At 30.4% G+C, this 12,422-nt stretch overlaps 1 protein-coding gene across 4 annotated transcripts in view; it reads left to right on the top strand.

The window, feature by feature from the left end:
* LOC126887119 (reticulon-1-A) overlaps positions 1-12,422 on the top strand; it is a 130,558-nt gene that overhangs the window by 32,074 nt on the left and 86,062 nt on the right. For 2 of the 4 annotated variants that reach the window (XM_050654470.1, XM_050654472.1), the window contains exon 2: positions 7,710-7,745. The exons of the other annotated variants lie outside the window; for them this stretch is intronic. In XM_050654470.1, the coding sequence (XP_050510427.1) occupies positions 7,710-7,745 (36 nt within the window). The remainder of the gene's footprint in view (positions 1-7,709; positions 7,746-12,422) is intronic. 4 annotated transcript variants of the gene reach the window in all.

Raw genomic sequence — 12,422 nt, 5'->3', positions numbered from 1 at the left:
TTTTTTATGCGGCCCGAAGGCTAACTAAAAGGCCCTGTAAATGATCAAATTGTTTTGAACTCAAGTAAGATAGTTGGTGGTGGCTTTTAGCATTTATTTGCGACAGAACAGAAAAACTTAACGAACTTAATCGTCGTTTACACATTAAAAGGTAAACATACAATTATTTTCGTAGTTGACAAATAAAGTTTTTGCTTTCGTAGACAAGCTAAAGATGTACATCGAGGAAATTAATATAAAAAATCTGCATAACTTTCCGACATTGGTGAAAGCTCAACAAGATGGAATTGATGTATTTCCAAAAAACTATGATACTTATTTCTAATTTTCTAGATTTCTTAAGCAATGAATTTCAGGAAAGATTTAATGATTTGTGAAACATTAGGAAATGTCTTCTATTAATGGAAAATTATTGGCACTTAAAAGTAGCCGCTACTATACAACAGCGGTCTTTGGGATTTAATAGCGAAAAGTTGTTACATGAACTAATTAATTTTAAAAATGATACAAATCTGGAGGCAATTTAAAAAAAAGAGACGCAAATCAATATGAAGAATTCTGGAAATTAGTACCGGATAACTATAAAACTCTCAAAATTTGAGCTTACTTGTTCCTCACGTTGTTCGCTTCATCATACCTGTGCGTATCCTCATATTCAGAAATGAAATATGCAAAAAAAATGTTTACCTATCCTGACACTGATTCGCACCTGGACGACGTTGTTATTTTGTAAGCGGGCGACTTTAAATCCTGAATCAGTTCGATTTTTATTTTTAAATAATTATGATTTTTTACATATATATCAAACTATCGCCATCCATCTGGGCGTGATGACGTAATCGATATTTTTTGAATAAGAATAGGGGTCGTGTGCTAGCTCATTTGAAATTCTATATATAGTAATATAAACATTAATATAATTAAGTGTACAGTATGCCCAAAAATTGTTTGTTTTGAATTATCTAAATTAATTGACAAAAAAAAGAAAAATGTATGAAATTTATTTAATTTAAAATACATTTTGCTGCTGTCAGAAAACAGAAGAAAATGTTTATTTGACAAATAAACACTACTTTTCCCTTAAATCCAATGTTTAAACTGTCAAGAAGCAGGCGGGGGGAATAATAAATTTAAGCTAAAAGCAACGTTTATTTGTGAAATAAACATTTTTTTTTTCTGTTTTCTGACAACAATAAGCTATATTTTGAGTTAAACAAATGACATTTATTTTTCTTTTTGTGTCGATTAATTTAATTCAACACAAAAATTTTTTGGGAATCCTGTGAATAACCTTTCAAATGAGTTAGCACACGACTCCCATTATAATTCGTCATTTTCGTCGATTACGTCATCACGTCCAGATGGATGACGTCACTAGTGTGATACATAATATGCCAAAAAATCGTAATTTAAAACTAAAAATCGATGTTTCAAATTTTTTCCTTAAAGTCGCAGACTTACGAAATAACGAATTTATTCCTTTCATTTGCACCATACTGTATATTATATAACTTCACATGATTGCGGCCCGCAAGCTGTGGCAATAGCTGCTATGTGGCCCAGGAAAAAAAAAAGGTTGAGTATCGCTGATCTAATTTGTTGTTCTTTGGGGTTTGGATTGCCAATTTAACGTCTGTCAGTTGTCAATTATTATTTTTTGATTTGGCCGTTCTGTACTATCTCCGTTTTAATTCTGTCTTTTTATTATCTACTCTTCTGCTGAGGAATATCTTGTCTGAAACTAGGTTTTCTTATCAGCACTTCTATTTTTGATTTAATTTGTTTGCGCTTTGTCAACCATTTCAAAACATTAATTTATTATTGATGGTTTGACTATATTTATCTTGTTAATATTAATGCTGTTTACGTATTTACAACAATGATTATAGGAAAATTTTATTGATTATATTGACAATCTAAAACTAACAATGGAGGTTATTGTACTTTTAGTGCTTTTGGAACTCTATAGAACGCTAGTCCAATAATAATTAATAATTTTAGTCTTGGAATAAGTTTGTTGTAATTTTTGAACATTTTCTTAAAGCTTTTTTTGTTAGAGTTGATAGTTTACATAAATGACAAAAATATTATAGTCTTAGCTCCCTTTTTATGTACTATCGCCGGCCGTTTCATTATGATGGATATTTAAGTAGTACCTAATCTGATCAAATATTTATATAACATAACCTTTCAACATATTTATTATCACTCAAATTATTCTGTCTTAAGATAATTATTGATTGTTACATTCTTGGGAAAGTTTTTTTAATTATGTCTGAAATTAAGTAGAAGATAAATTTAAAGTATCTAAGCAGGACTCGCAATGCCATAGCGATTTTGATGTAATGCAGAGAGTTATTGGTAGGGTCTGTGGTACCAACCCAAAACAAACACCAGATATTTGTTTATTGGTTATTATGATAAGTGCGTTTTCTCTCCCAGAATATTCTAGGTCTGGATCCCGCGTATGAAAAAAAAGTTGATTAATAGCAAGCTGAAAATTTGTTAATAGCTTAAGGATGTCTAGTCGGACAAACTTTGATACATGGGAACACTGAAACAGGGGAAGTTTTAATTGTGGAACAGGTTAAAAATTTGGAACGGTCAGACCACGAAAACGGCACATGTATTTTGTCCGACAGAATAGACTTAAACTCTCCGAACAGAGATTAAACTCTCATGCAAAAATCAGACTGCTATTTATCACCAAATGGGCGTTTTAATGAGTGGAACATGTAGAATATGTCAAATAACAGGAATTATGACAGGTGATAAATATCACTCTGATTTTTGCATGAGAGTTTAATCTCTGTTCGGAGAGTTTAAGTCTGTTTTGTCGGACAAAATAAATGTGCCGTTTTCGTGGCCTGACCGTTCCAAATTTTTAACCTGTTCCACAATTAAAACTGCCCTTGTTCCAGTGTTCTCATATATCAAAGTTTATCCGACTAGACACCCTTAAGCTATTAACAAATTTTCAGCTTGCTATTAATCAACTTTTTTTTCATACGCGGGATCCAGACCTATTCTTCCTTCCTTCCATATTTCAGCTTGAATTTCGTCTTATTCATGTTTTTTTCATACTTTTGATCGGGAGATCTATCTCATCCAAACTGGGGTTTAAACTTCTTCTCTATCAGCGCTGCTTGCTTTATTCTGCCGTTGATTGATGTATTGAGGACCCTCAATACATCAATCAACTTCAGATTCTGCTTATCTATAGCTTTCATATGATTTTTTTTTGAATTTTCTCTGAAAAATATTGTGGAAACTTGTGTCCTTGAAATATTGTGGAAAAGTGTTCTTAGAAATATTGATCTTTGGTTAGAAACCGTTCTTAACCATTCTAATTCTCTTATAGAAGGGCCATGGGCGCCCGTATACAAATTTTTAGGAGGGGGCCAGACGTGAAGATTTTGCACATTACCTTTTCTATACTTTGGATGGCAATATATAGTTTCAAGCACCAGAAAAGCTAGGGGGGCACGCCCCCCTCCGCCCATAAGTATGGGCGCATATGAGAAGGGCCTGACATTTTCACTTTCCGGATTTTTTTCATTGATTCTAAAAAGGAAGAACGAATAATAGGAAAATACATGGCTGGTTTCATTGGTGGTAAATCAATAATTCATCAGATTGCAGCCCTGAGACAAATTTTAGAGAAAACACTGGAACATGACACTCACCACGTATTTATAGACTTTTCTGTAAAATTGTTTTTTCATTTCTTCTGGAGGTGTTGTATTGTTTTCAATGTTAGTGTCAATGTGAGTATTAGACTTTGTTTTTTATAATTTCTTCTTTAGTGATTTTTCTGTACTGCTTTGTCATATTTGATTATAGGGGAGTGCAATTAGAACGAAAACATGCATTGTTTCGGAAAAATTCAAACAAGCTTATATTTGTCTAAAACTTTTTTTGTTAGTTTATATACTTGTTAAAGTAAAACGTTCTACTCGCAGATTTGGCCGCTAATTGTTTATTAATTGTTTAAACAATATCAATTGTTTTGTATAAATAATTTTAAAAATATCGTTAAATTCATCATTTTACTTTGATTAAATATGTTTCTATTTTGTTTTTGATTATGCTGAATACAAATATGGCATTGCAATTTGAAAATTCTTATACAGAAGCTCTTATACAGTATGTATGCGTAGCTAGGAACCACATGGAAAACTTTTTTATTATCAATTTTACGAAAAAAAGTTATTCTTCATAAAATGCGCTGGATAGTCAAAAATCTAAAACTTAACCATCAGATATCAAATTTTATCAATTTTATACGAGTTATGTCAAAAATATGAATTATGTTAAAGAGTAAAGTACCTTTATATTCCAGAATATCAAAAAATGATATTATGAAAAGTTGTTTGAAATTAAAAACTGTTTAAATATACAATTAGGTACATCATTCTAATTGAAAAAAAAAAAATTCAATTTTTTCTCAAATTACGGATACTCATCATTTTATTACAATTATGATAACTATGTTATTATCACTTTACGAAAAAAAGTTATTCTTCATAAAATGCTGTCCCTGGTCTAAAATCTAAGATATAACCATCAGATATCAAACTTTTTAAATTTTATACGAGGTATGTATAAAATATGAATTTTTCTTAAGAGTTAAGTGCCTTTATTATTCACAATATTTTAATTAGGATGTAATTGAACACTAAAGCATATTTTTAGTTCCAAACAACTTTTCTTAATAACACTTTTCGATATTGTGAAATGTAAAGGTACTCGTATAAAATTAATTAAATTTGATATTTGATGATTGCATCTTAGATTATATACGATGCAGAGTATTTTATAAGGAATAACTTTTTTTCGTAAAACTGATAATAAAAAAGTTATCAATAGGTTCCAAGTTACGCAGACATACTGTATAGAGCTAAAAAAATTTTTTTACTGAACATTTATTATTGTTGAAACTTTTTATTAAATGTATTTTAGGTAAGTTTTACAGAAAAAAGTTTTGATCACTTTGTATAAACATTTTTTTAGCTGGTAATTTTCGGTTTTTGTATTACATTTTTGTTATCTTTCTTAATTTTCTCAAAAAGAAATAGTTTATTTAATTTCTAAAGTAAAATAATTCAGTGCATTTTAAATATTACATCCTAAGCTTTAAAAAAGTACTTGTAAAACTGTAATAGATCCGTTCAAACTTGAGTAATACCGTCTTAAAGTGGTGGTAATTATAATAAAACTACGAAAATTTCAAAAATTACATTTTTTGAGACGTCATATCATTTGAATTAAATTTTTGAGATTTTTTTTGAATGAAACATCATTTAGCAAGATGCTTGAAAGGTAAGTTGTGCAAAATTGAGAGTTTTATAAGAAAAATTGTATTAGTTACACATTTTTAAATAATTTTTAAACAAAATTCATGTAAGGCTCAATTTCCGCCCACACCGTAGTTATGCCCATACTTTTTATTTCTTTCTATTATAAACATAAGATAGCTTAATTATTCTTCTTTCATGTTCAATTTGTAAAATTTCATTTGATCGATTAGTTAAAGAATTACATTAAAATAACTCAACCATGCACTTCGCCCAACTTTAGCGTTATAAATAAAAAATTATAGAAGATACAGATTTAATTTTAAAAAATTCTTTATATAAGATTTTTTTGTAAAATTTTCTGAATTTTTCAATGGTCAAGTCAGTTTTTTTTTCTAAAATTTATATTTTCGGAGTTATTTAAAAAAACATCTAATTTCGTAGTTCATTTTAATAATAAAAACTTAAGCACTCACTTCTCGAGTAGAACTTTTTTTTATGTTTATTAAACATTTCTTAATGAAATTACAAAAAGTTCTATCTTGTTTGATTTTTTCCGAAGTGAAAAACTATATGCACTCCCCTATTATATTAATTTCGTGTTTTCCTAGTTTTACTTTCAGCAGATTAATATTATAGTGGGGGATGCAAGTATCCTAAATTAGCAGTTACTTGTTATGGGGACCTATTGGTTTGTGAAACCAAAAAAATTTAAAGTTACGTTTTTCATTTTAGAGGGGACTTTCCATTTTTAATTTAATTTTCCATTTCCAACAATCGTTTTTTCCGATTATAGCGCTATCTATCCATAATTCGAAAAAATATCTCGAATATAAGTTACTTATTTTTACGTAAGGAATCCAAATCTGCAATAAAAAAATGGGGGCTCCTATTTAAGAGTTTAAAGTAACCCCCCACCCCACCTCCGTGGGTGGTCGTGTTTGATGTAATTCGATAGATTTTAAAAAAATATTGAACACGTATTTTTCAATTTTTCGATCTGACCTTCATTTCGCGAAATATTAGCTTTTTGTGAAAATTTGTGACTCAACCATTTCCTTACACCCCGCTCAAATCGTCAGATTTTTGAAATATACACTGTTCTACATGTACTTAACTTTTTCCATAATTTTGAGTTTTTCTAAGGAAAGATTTTATTTTCGGACTCCATTAACGAACTTCCCTGTATTAAGGGTCCATATATGGTAGGGGTACATTTACAGGGTACAAGGTTTCTTCCCATGTGATTTTCTGACGAGCTCGAGTAACTGAAAAAATCCCGGTTTGGGCTCTCTTTTCTGATTTCTAATTTATTGGGAAAGTCACTGAGATGGTCTCAGTATTAGCTTTAATGTTGTAAATATTCTCGTTTCGTTGTTTTTATTGTTTTAAAACTTAAAAATGACCCAATATTCCGTGACAGGTCGAACAATAATACCGTGAAATTGAACTACAAATTAATGATAATTAATTGATCCCAGTTTAGTTGAGGTTAATCAAGTGTGAATGTGAATCTTTTATTTTCATTTTACTGTTTTATTAATGACGATTTTTAAATACAAAATTTAAAGCAATACTGCATTTCTATTTTTAATTTTAAAAGTTATGTAATTTTATTCACAAAGCATTATTGTTCAACACTTACAATGTATTCACAATAGTAGTGCAGTGACATTTGTTTTATATCCACGTGCGAAATATCACTTCGAATTTTTGAAAAATTCTCTTTCCGACGCCCCGAAGGGCACTAAGGATTATGAGAAAGAAGAAAAATTCTCTTGGTTATTGATCATGAACTAACGAACTTCAACTTTAGTGAATTGAACGCGAAATAGACCGGGAGATATCAGATAAAAGTTCGGCCACGATTTTCTGAGCAGGAGGGTTGCAAAATGGCTAGCGGAAATGAACGATCACATCAATCACTTATTTCGTATTTGCTGTCTTTTTCTATAACAAACGTTTGTTATTTATAGAAAAAGACAGCAAATACAAAATAAGTGATTGATGTGATCGTTCATGGGTATTCTTTCATTTTTCCGACTGTACATGATATCTGATTGTCCATATTAGCACATTAAGTTTTAATCTGGTTAAACTTTATTAGTTTCATGAGTTCGCGAAGATCTCTTGTTGATTATGGTGAAATACGATGCAACAATAATTGCAATGACTGAACAAAGTAGTGTATTATATCAACTTGGGTCTTATGGTAAAGCCGTAATTAATTTGAGGGATGTGTAATTATATTATATTAGAGCATAGCCGGTTTTCAATTGAAAATGCTTCTTTTTATTTTGGCATTATTTTTAATGTATGATGTAAATATTTGTATATAGATGTATCTTTTGTATAAAGCTTACTATCGCTTTTAACTACTAACCTTTTTCTTAAGCTAATATTTATTTTCAGATGCATGGTTTAATCCTGAGAAATTGGATCCTAAAGGTAAGGACTAATTACTAAAAATAACTTTGGGAACATTTTTAATGGTATTGACTTTCTTGTGTTTAACCCCTTTCTTGTGTTAATATTGTTGAATAACTACTTGGCCCAGCAAAGCTAGTAAAAAACATGTTATTTTTCTGTTACATGTTACATTCTGTCTGATTTTTATTAGAATGAATCTGATTCGCACTATTTTAAATAGTCCTGTCGCCAGGGGGGGTACAACGGCCTCGTTAATTCAGATGGACTTACCCAAATTTTTTTTATGTATTTTGACCCGTAGAACACGAATTTTTTGGGTAACAGTTGATCCGGATGTCGATAAGATTGTTATAGACCAAGAACTTGAGGAATCAAATAACAGCGATTTTTGGCAAAACAAAACAATATTTTGTATTTTTTGGGTCATTTTAAGCAAAAAATATTTCTACAAGTTTTTTAGTAGGATGCACAGTTTTCGAGATAAACGCGGTTGAACTTTCAAAAAATCGAAAAACTGCAATTTTTAAACCCGAATAACTTTTGATTAAAAAATAAAATAGCAATTCTGCTTAGCGCCTTTGAAAGTTCAAGTCAAATTATGTCGGTTTTGATTATTTGCATTGCTAAAAATTTATTGTGTTATTGCTAAACAAAGCTACAAACAACTAGTGCGTGAGTGATGTTTCTATGATTTCTCATTTAAAATCGAACGAGTAGGTAGAATAGGTACTAGTGCAATCAAGACTATTTCTACGTTACATGCGTTAAAACGCATGTAAAAGCACGGGAAACCCTACGTGTTTATAGCTTTGTTAAACAATAAAAAAATAAATTTTTACCAATGCAAATAATCAAAACCGATATAATTTGACTTAAACTTTCAAATGCGGTAAGCAGACTTGCTATTTTATTTTTTAATCAAAAGTTATTCGGGTTCAAAAATTGCAATTTTTCGATTTTTTTAAAGTTCAACCGCGTTTATCTCGAAAACTGTACATCCTACGAAAAAACTTGTAGAAATATTTTTTACTTAAAATGGCCCAAAAAATACAAAATATTGTTTTGTTTTGCCAAAAATCGCTGTTATTTGATTCCTCAAGTTCTTGGTCTATAACAATCTTATCGACATCCGGATCAACTGTTACCCAAAAAATTCGTGTTCTACGGGTCAAAATACATAAAAAAAACTTGAGTAAGTCCATCTGAATTAACGAGGCCGTTGTACCCCCCCTGGCGACAGGACTAAAAACCAAATCCATGAATTTTGATCATTGCTATAGCAGACCGATAGGGAGGTACATTATCCTAAGTTAAACAAGGACTTCTCTTTTAACAAGTAAATTGAATGAATTTTGACAATTGCTATATCAGACTGATAGGCAGGTACACTAACTACCCTAACTAAAAAAAGTACATATGCTTCTTTTCATGAGCATTTTTCAGTGCGTCACAAATGATTGAAAAAAAGGTAAGTCCGTGATAATATACATTTTAGTGACATGACATTTTAGTTAAATCTGACAGTTGTCACCTTTTATTTGCAATTTGGCATAAAATCAAATCAATTGTGTTTATTGCATTTATAAAATGGTATTTTCTTTGATTTGTATAGTCTTATAAATTGTACAGATTATATTCGTAGATATATTATATAATTCGGAAATAATGTTTTTTCGATTATAGCGCCATCTATTGACAACTAGAATAAATGTTATAAATGTCACCGACGAAATGTAATCACCGACGTGCGTTTTTTTCTGTCACATGCAATTTAATGCGTTAGAAAGAAATCGAAAAACTGACGCACTGAAAGATCCTCATGAGAAAAAGCATACTTAAGTTTTAACAAGTTGTGTCGTTTATCTTTGATTTTGACGCTAATGTGTTGCAGCAAATTGGCAGATTATGCACCATTTAAATTTTTCCTCTCTTATAAATGTACGTCCAAGTTGATTATCTAAGAATTAGAATTTCAAAATAAACTTTCTTTTGACAAAACTGTTTTTGTCTTTTCTTATGCCATAACCTTTATATTAATTAATTGTTGAAATATAACCCAGATCTCATCAACTGTTATAAAACGGGGCAAAATCAGTTTTTTCTTCACTGTGGTCAACCTTGACACCAAATATGCTGAGTAGTCATATTAGGGGCAATAGCACCTAATTTGTGTACGTCCACTAGCAAGGAATTGATAATAGCTTTGAAGAACCTACTTTCTGTCAAAACAGGGAGTGATTATTAGCTGTAAAGAACCTATCAAAATTAGTAAAAGACTGTAATGATCTCACTAGTACAATAAAGTATGTTTATGTACAAGGAGGGCTGTCGTCCAAGGGAACGAATCAGCTGACTTGCTGGAAAATCCAGGCTCTATAAACTCTAGATGAATCTTCGAAAGCCCAGACCCATTCTGAGGCATAACGAAAGATGTCGTTATAATATGTAATTTAAAAGTGGCTGGGAAAAGAGTCATACCTACAAATCCAGAGCCCTAAGCGAAAGCGACAAACTGGACAAACCTAGAAAGAAAATGAACAAAAATTAAGAAATAAAGAAAATCATTAGCAACATTGGCACGAGGCTGAGTAAAGAGAAATCCTTGACTTTTTGGCGGTATTTAATGAAAGATTTTGTATTGTATCACTATTTTACCTCAGTTTTTCTATTATTTGTAACCTATTAAAATGTTTTATAGAATGATCAAGAACATTACTGCATTTATGCCCTCTTTATGTTAGGCTATGTAGTTATTCAAAATTATCATACAGTATGGTACACATGTCTGGAATAAATTCGATATTTCGTAAACCGGCGACTTAAAGGAAAAATCACGAAACAGGTCGATTTTTATTTTTAAATTACGATATTTTGGCATATATTTCATACGAGTGGCATCCATATGGACGTAATGGCGTAATCGATTATTTTTTTAAATTGAAATAGGGGTCGTGTAATAGCTCATTTGAAAGGGTATTCAATTCTGTATTCAGTAATATAAATATTAACATAATTGTTTCTACAGTGTCCAAAAAAATTTTTTAAATTAAATTAATTGACAAAAAAAGAAGAATGTATGTAATTTATTTAATTCAAAATAGCTGGTTTGAACATTGCATTTAAGCGAAAAACAATGCTTATTTGTAAAATAAACATTTTTTATGTTTTCTCTCAGCAGTAGAATGTATTTTGAATTAAATATATTACATACATTCTTCTTTTTTTGTCAATTAATTTAACTTAAATTTTTTTTTTACTCTGTGTATAAACAATTATGTTAATATTTATATTACTGAATGCAGAATTAAATACCCTTTCAAATGAGCTATCACACGACCCCTAGTCTCATTTAAAAAAATCATCGATTACGTCATAACGTCCATATGGATGACGTCACTCGTATGAAATATATGCCAAAATATCTTAATTTAAAAATAAAAATCGACCTGTTTCGGGATTTTTTCTTTTAAAGTCGCCGGTTTACGAAATATCGAATTTATTCCAGACATTTGCACCATACTGTATATATGTACATACAGTGCTAGTCAAAAGTCCGTACCCCCCCTCTTATCTTTTGAACGGTTATACCTATAATAGTGAAATTTGGAGGGAGGAAATAAACGGACATAAGCTTCTTAACTAATTATGACAGGTGACGTAATAGTGACAGATGACGTTACAGAGCCACTCTGACCGATAATTTTAAATGGGACCTTATGGCAAGTGATACCTCGTTTGAAAGGTATTCAAAATACCTATTCAGTCATATTAATTTTTTTGAGTTTCAGTTGATTTTAATTTTGGTGAATAAATTAAATAAATATAATATTGTAGTTTCGCATTTAATTGATAAAAATTCAAATGTCCGCCTATGGTTTTTTTGTCAAAAAAGTTGACGTCTTTCAATTCTCTAATAGTTTTTACGTCAACGTCAAACTGTTTGACAAGTAATCATACGCGGAATTTTGAATTTTTATTAATTAAATGCGAAACTACAATTTTATATTTATTTCATTTATTCATCAAAATTAGCTTAAACCCAAACAAAATTAGTATGACTGAATAGGTATTTTCAATACCTTTCAAACGAGGTATCACTTGCCATAAGGTCCCATTTAAAATTATCGGTCACAGTGGCTCTGTAACGTCATCTGTCACTATTACGTCACCTGTCATGACTAGTTAAGAAGCTTACATCCGTTTATTTCCTCCCTCCAAATTTCACTATCATTGTTATAACCGTTCAAAAGATAAAAGGGGGGGTACGGACTTTTGACTAGCACTGTATATGTATATCGATATTAGACAAGGCGAAAACGGCGGGTTCGAAGGGGAAAATATTCCCATGAGATTTTTTTGCATAATCACATTCGTGAGATATCCCAGAATAAGGTTCAAGAAGTCGCCCACGTGAAAAGTAGGCCAATTTTTTTTTAACAATTTTTTTTTAATCAAATTGCAAGAATCAATATTTTTGGCCTGAACAATTTTTTTTTTAATTTTTTGGACCATTCTGGACAAAAAAGGTCTCTTATAATTTTTCTCTAAAGTTGATCGTTTTCGACTTATAAGCAATTTAAAATTGAAAAAAACGAAAAATGGCGATTTTCAAGGCTTAATAACTCGGTTAAAAGTTATTATTATGAAAGTCAATATATGACTAAATCAAAGTTTAATGCCACCCCTACAAGATCC

The sequence above is a fragment of the Diabrotica virgifera genome, chromosome 6, assembly GCF_917563875.1.
Source record: "Diabrotica virgifera virgifera chromosome 6, PGI_DIABVI_V3a".
NCBI classification, from domain to species: Eukaryota; Metazoa; Arthropoda; class Insecta; order Coleoptera; family Chrysomelidae; genus Diabrotica; species Diabrotica virgifera.
This window is presented reverse-complemented; position numbering and strand designations above follow the sequence as displayed.